At 53.8% G+C, this 6000-nt stretch overlaps 1 protein-coding gene across 1 annotated transcript in view; it reads right to left on the bottom strand.

The window, feature by feature from the left end:
* Window positions 1-1650, bottom strand: part of NEURL1B (neuralized E3 ubiquitin protein ligase 1B) — a 49415-nt gene extending 47765 nt beyond the window's left edge. The window contains exon 1 of the mRNA XM_030825066.1: window positions 1476-1650. Coding sequence (XP_030680926.1) covers window positions 1476-1506 — 31 coding nt within the window. The 5' untranslated portion in view covers window positions 1507-1650. The remainder of the gene's footprint in view (window positions 1-1475) is intronic.
* Window positions 1651-6000: the final 4350 nt, after the last annotated feature.

Below are 6000 nucleotides of genomic sequence, written 5' to 3' on the forward strand. Positions count from 1 at the left end.
ATCTGCTGCCCTATTTGCCAACATCCCCAGATATCTCCTGACCGGCGGGTGGGTTCTCACCCAACCTGGCAATAGCCCTGTCCACAGGAGGTAGAGGCCATCCTCCAGTAAGCAGATCTGGGTTCTAATCCCACCTCTGCCACTGACTGGCTGGTGACTCTGCTGATGATTTCAGCTCTCTGGGAATTTGAACGTTTGAGTGCAGCTGCTCAGAGGCTTGTAAAGTAGGAGCTGGCTCCTCTTCCATAAGCTGACCCTGGGAATCCTGGGCTCAGCACTGTCCATTTCAACCCGCTCCAGGGGAAGTTATCCTTTAAGAGCATGTAATGCCTAGAAGGAGAGCTATATGGGAGTGTTATAGCAGAGATGGGGTGATATGTCCCTCTTCTGGAACCTCACACTAAATTAACCTCACAGCTGACTTGCTTCCCCATTGAGCCGAGCCTTTGTGCTTTAAACACACACACACTCCTCTCACCTTTTGCCCAAAGGATGCTCCAAAGGCCCAGCCTTAAGACAAAATACTTCTAAATACTTGGGCGTGTGAGGGGAGGGAGGGCAGAGAGACACAGGTCCCACTCCAGATTCTCCCACTACTAGCTGTGTGACCTTGGGTGAGTCATTTCACCTCTTCTGACACTCAATTTTTTTTATTTGTAAAACTGGGATACACATCTTTATCGCGAAGCTTCTTTGCATACCGAGCTGGGGTATGCAAAGTGCTGGGCACTGAGCCTCCACGGGCGCGCGCGGGCGCGGGACCGCTGATCTGTTCCCACAATTATCATGTATTTTCCAGTAAGGCCTCCTCCTACCCCGTTACCCTGCTCCGGATCCCCTCACTCCGGTCCCAGAAATTCTGGGGTTGATTTTAACTAGGGGGCGATGCGATCTACAGCAGCGACTCCGAGGGGGCGAAGGAGTCCCCAGTGGAGCGGACACCAGAGGGGGGCGCAACCGGGGTGGGCGTGGGAACGTGGCCAAAGCAAGGCAGCATGCGCCGCGGGGGCGCTGGGAGGCTGGAAACTGGGGTGCCCCTGCGAGCACCCCTCATTCTCGGCAGCTGCAGTCTCGGCACCACGGGTGGCTTCTGACCGTCGGAAGCCCTGGCGAGCCCGGCTCCAGTCACCCCCACCCAGGTCGCCTTGAGTTTGCTCATCAGCGCCCTCGGGCTGGAACAAAGGCGAGGGGGCGCGCGGCATCGCCCCAGCGGCCCTTTTTGCGCATCTGGCCAAAGCCAGGAGAATGAGGACTGGGGTCCCCAAGGTAACCAGGACGCGGTACCCGCCCTCCCGGGGCGCAAAGCCCAGCCGCGGGGCGCGCGCCGAGCTGGGGTCCGGGAGGTACCGGAGACTCCAGCCCGCTGCGCGCCGAGGGCTCCAAGGAGCGTGGGGTGGCTCTCCAGAGTCACCCAGCGGGTCCCCCGGAGGAGAGAAGCCCGGCGCCCGCCTCCCGGGCAGGGCTCCCCGGCGTACCTGGCAGGGTCCGGTGCACCGTGTTGCCCATCGCTGCGTCGGGCGCGGCGTTGGCGGCGGCGCGCTCTGGGCGCGCGGAGGCTAATTACGCGGCGGGCCAGAGACCAGGACCGGGGTCGACGCTCCGGGGCATCGCCGCTGCACTGGCGAGCCGGCGGGCGGCAGCTGGGGCGGTAGCCGGGAGGGAGGCGGCGGCGGCGCCTGCGGGAGGAGGAGGCGGAGCCACCGGCCCGGGCCCGCCGGCTCCGCCCCCGCCTCCCACCGCCTCCAACAGTGCAGGGGCGGGGCCGCGGCCGCCGCATCTTTTGAAAGTTTGCACCAGGCGGCGGGAGAAGCACAGCCAAGCCTCCCGCCCTCGCCGCTCCCGCGCCCGGGCCGGGAAGGCGCGCAGGGCAGCTGGGTGCCCTCGGGTACCAGGATCGGCAGTCTGCTGGCCTCTCACCCATTTGTTCTAACACTTTGAGAAGGCCCACTGTGTGCCAGGCCCTCTTTCCAGGCGCGGGGCCCCAGCCGGCCAAGTCCTAGCCCCGGCATACCTCTTTGGAGAGTGCTTCGGCCGCGGGGGACTTAACACAGAGGCAGAAGGGCGCCTGGGACCGTGTGAAGGGCTTGGAGACAGTACGCCCAGGGTTCCCGGGTTTGGGTGGAGTCTTTTCTATCCCCTAGGCCAGGTGCCAAGGAATACAAGAAACCTAGTGTCCAAAGATTGGGAAGAGGGAACCCATATTCATTAATTTATTCGCTCATTCATTAAAAGATTTATTGAGCACATTCTATGCTCCAGGCACTGTGCTGGGCCGGGTAGATACAGACAAGGTCCCCACTACCCTGGAGATGGCATGCTGAAGATAGAAATAACAAGCAATTATGATCACATTATATAATAATCAAAGCCACGAAGAAAATAAAACAGATCCCAGTAGAGTGTTTGGGGGTTTAGGGAGAATCTGGGGTGGGGGCACATAAGCTCCATCTGATGGACTAGAAGGCATCGGCCATGGGAAGAGATAGGTAGAGTGTTCCTGGCAGAGGCAGTAACAGGCATTCCTCATTCAGGCACCTGGACCACACTCAGTGGGAAGTGCAGCTGTGCCCTTCTCGAGCTCCATTTCACAGGCTGGAACACTGAGGCCTAGGAAGTGCAGTGACGTCCCCAAGAAGACCCGATTTCAAATGAGTTGTGTTTTTTTCAATTCTATTTTCCATGCTCTTGTATCCCTTGAGACCTTATGAAATATGTATTATTACTTCCATTTCACAGATAGGGAAATTGAGGCTCTGAGAGTGGAAGAGAGGTGCCCAAGATCTTCCAATTGTACAGGGCAAAGCTAGCCTGAAGCTATGCGAATAAAAGCGGGGTATTCAGGAGACAGCCTTCTGCATCTCCGGTGCCTTCTGCTTACAGTACATGACCCATCCCAGAGGGTTCTAGGGTCTTTAAGGCTAGCTCCAAGCTTCCACTTCCGGGAAACCTTGATTCCCCACCCCACCCTGACGTCATATGTCTGAATATAAGATTGCCTTGTATTTGAGTTACTAATTTCTCATATTACAGGTGCTCGCTCAGTGACTTAATTTTTAACCCCAAAGTTCTGTTTGAGAAAGGTCCGTTAGCGTGATCCCACTTTTTTTTTTTTTTTTTTTTTTTGAGACACTCTCGCTCTGTCACCCAGGCTGGAGTGCAATGGCACAATCTTAGCTCACTCAACCTCTGCCTCCCGAGTTCAAGCGATTCTCCTGCCTCAGCCTCCTGAGTAGCTGGGATTACAGGCGCCCACTACCACGCCTGGCTAATTTTTGTATTTTTAGTAGAGATGGGATTTCACCATGTTGGCCAGGCTGGTCTCAAACTTCTGACCTTAAGCAGTTCCCCTGCCTCAGCCTCCCAAAGTGCTGGGATTACAGGCCTGAGCCGCCTCACCTGGCTGATCCTCCTTTAATCTATGTGACATTGGGTTGCATATGGAGGAAAGCAATATTATAAAGCGAATCAAGGGAATTTTCCTCAGATAAGGCAATGCAAACAAATATGACTTTGTGACGGCGAGGGTGAGAGGTTGTTGTGAACAGGCCTTTTAAAGGCCACTTTCAGAGTACCTCAGTAAGTGGCCATGTTGTGCAGATCACAAATACTCACCTGCAGCAAATGAATCCCCACTGTCAAAATGTGATGCGGATTGGACCTGCGGTGGAGACACAGTGCCCAGCGGTTGCCTGACACATGGATTCGAAAGGGCTGTGTTAGCATCTGGATCTCTAAGAGTACGATGTGCTCTAGTAAAAAGCTGCCCCCCCACACACACGATGGTGACACTAGTGTCAAAGCCACGCAGAAAATAATTGGAATCAAACTGTTTCCTGAAATTTGAAACTGACAAAAGCAATCTTTCCATATTAGTATTCTATATGAGAATAATTGCAAATATGTTTATATAACTAAAGTAATAAATGAAATATTTTAAGTAGATGACTGACTATTTCATCTTCACCCCATTAACTTTATATTATTCAACAATAAAGTGCATCTTCTCATAGGGAGAATGGGGATTGCCTGTAACATTTACTTGGATTGCCTTATATTTGGGTACATACAGTAGTTGCTCACCCCTCTGAGATCCCTCTGCACTTTGTGCTGTCCCTCAATTACACCCTCAAGACAGGTGTTGTAGCTGTTACCTTTCTGTCCTCTGCACTGCCAGACAGGATGCTCCTGTAGGCAGGAAGCAGGCTGTAATCATCTATCAAACCCCAGTGCCCAGAACAGGGCTGGCAGACACAGGTGCTCAATACATATTTGCATAAATTGACTGCAGAGATGCATTGCCCTGAGCTGAGAGAAAAACAGGAAAGAAGGCGAGAGGGAAGAAAGAAGGAATGGAGAAAGGGAGAAAGGGAATAAGAGAGGGAGAGAAGAAGGGAGAGGAGAGAAAGGGCTGTGAGGGAATGAGTTTTCGCTGTTAGCAACCCTAGACCCTGGTGTGATGAATAGTAATAAGTGCAGGGAAAAATACGCAAATGAGCAAAATAGGGATGCATTAACAGAAATATAGTCTTTAGGACAAAGGAGGGGCTTGCTGCTCCAGTGCATGTTGGTTAGACCATTCCAGAAGTCGCTTTGGCTCTGGGCACCACACTAGAGAAGGAAGACAAAGCTAGTCCACAAAGGTGGAAGGGTGGCTTTGGGAGAGAGGGAGATCCGTCTCCCAGGAGGTGTGCAAATAGAAACCATGCATTTCTTGCCAGGCAGTTGAGGAGGGGCTTACTGAGTCACGTGTCTTCTAAAGTATACCTTCCAGTACAATCATCCACTGAGCCCCTACAACCCTCATGAAGCCATGGGGGCGATTTATGGTTTGAGGTTTATGAGTCTGATTGGTCCTGCCTCTACTGACCCTGAGAGGACTGCAGAGGTGCTCCCCTGTCTTTGCAGCTTGTGTACCAAGCTGATCTCCTGGGATGTGGGCCTCCCAATTTTTTTGCCTCTCCCAATCTCACCTCTTCCCACTAGCTCCCAAGCAGGGCTGGCCGGGACACTGTGGAACTGCTGTCTGCATGTGTTAGGGGCCTGGGATCCAGGCACTATGTCTAACAGCAACAAGGGAAGGGAAGGGAAGGGACTGTTGGACTCTGAGCACCTGCTGCACAGGAGCCTTTATAACCACAGGGATGGAATCTGAATCTCTTCCTTCTCCAAATATTATAGTCATACCACATCCAAGGAGATAGATTCTAGCATCCCCATTTTCCAAACGAGGACACCAAGCCTCAGAGAGGTAAAGTCACATGTCTAAGGCTCTGCAGCTGCTAAGAGGAGTTGGGATGTGAACCTGCGTCTGCTCATATCAAAGCCTCATCTTCTAAGCAGTGTCTCTTAAAGTTAGAGAGGACAGCTCTGCCCAGGCGCCAAGGCAGCAGGACACCAGGGCTGGAGAGGAATGGGTGGGGTCTCAGAACCAGAACCCGCAGACACTAACGGCTGCCACAGAGCCTGTGGGACAGAGCATGGGGTGGGGACATCTTCGGGCCCGGGCAGCAGCCTCCAGTCACAGCAGCTCCTGGATTTGACTTTCACACACATACACATCTCCACCAATCACATCCAGAATTGCACAGACTGTGCCACCCTCCTTTAGCACCAGTACCCATACATGGGTTGCAGGGGCCTCTGGGTGGGGCTGTCTCTCTTGATTATGCTGCGTCAGCAGAGCCTCCCGGGACAGTAGGTAGTGGGAGTGCCCTGGCCGGGCTCCCTGGCGTTGCTCCCTGGGGACATGCCCTGGCAGGCCCTGCCCCATGCAAAATCAGGCAATCAGGTGCATGTTGTAAAAAGGGTGCACACCGAGCTGCTGTGCCAGGCTAGGGGGTATGCCCACTGCGGATACCTGCGTGAAATGACCGCTTCCTTCAGGGTGTTTGCCCAGCCTCCTCCTCACAACTCAATAGCTGAGTATCTGCAGTCACACTGCAAAGCACGGTTTTAAAATGGCTGCAGGAAGGCTCTGCTTTTCTACAAACCCTGACTGTG

Source organism: Nomascus leucogenys, chromosome 2 (assembly GCF_006542625.1).
Source record: "Nomascus leucogenys isolate Asia chromosome 2, Asia_NLE_v1, whole genome shotgun sequence".
Classification (NCBI taxonomy): Eukaryota; Metazoa; Chordata; class Mammalia; order Primates; family Hylobatidae; genus Nomascus; species Nomascus leucogenys.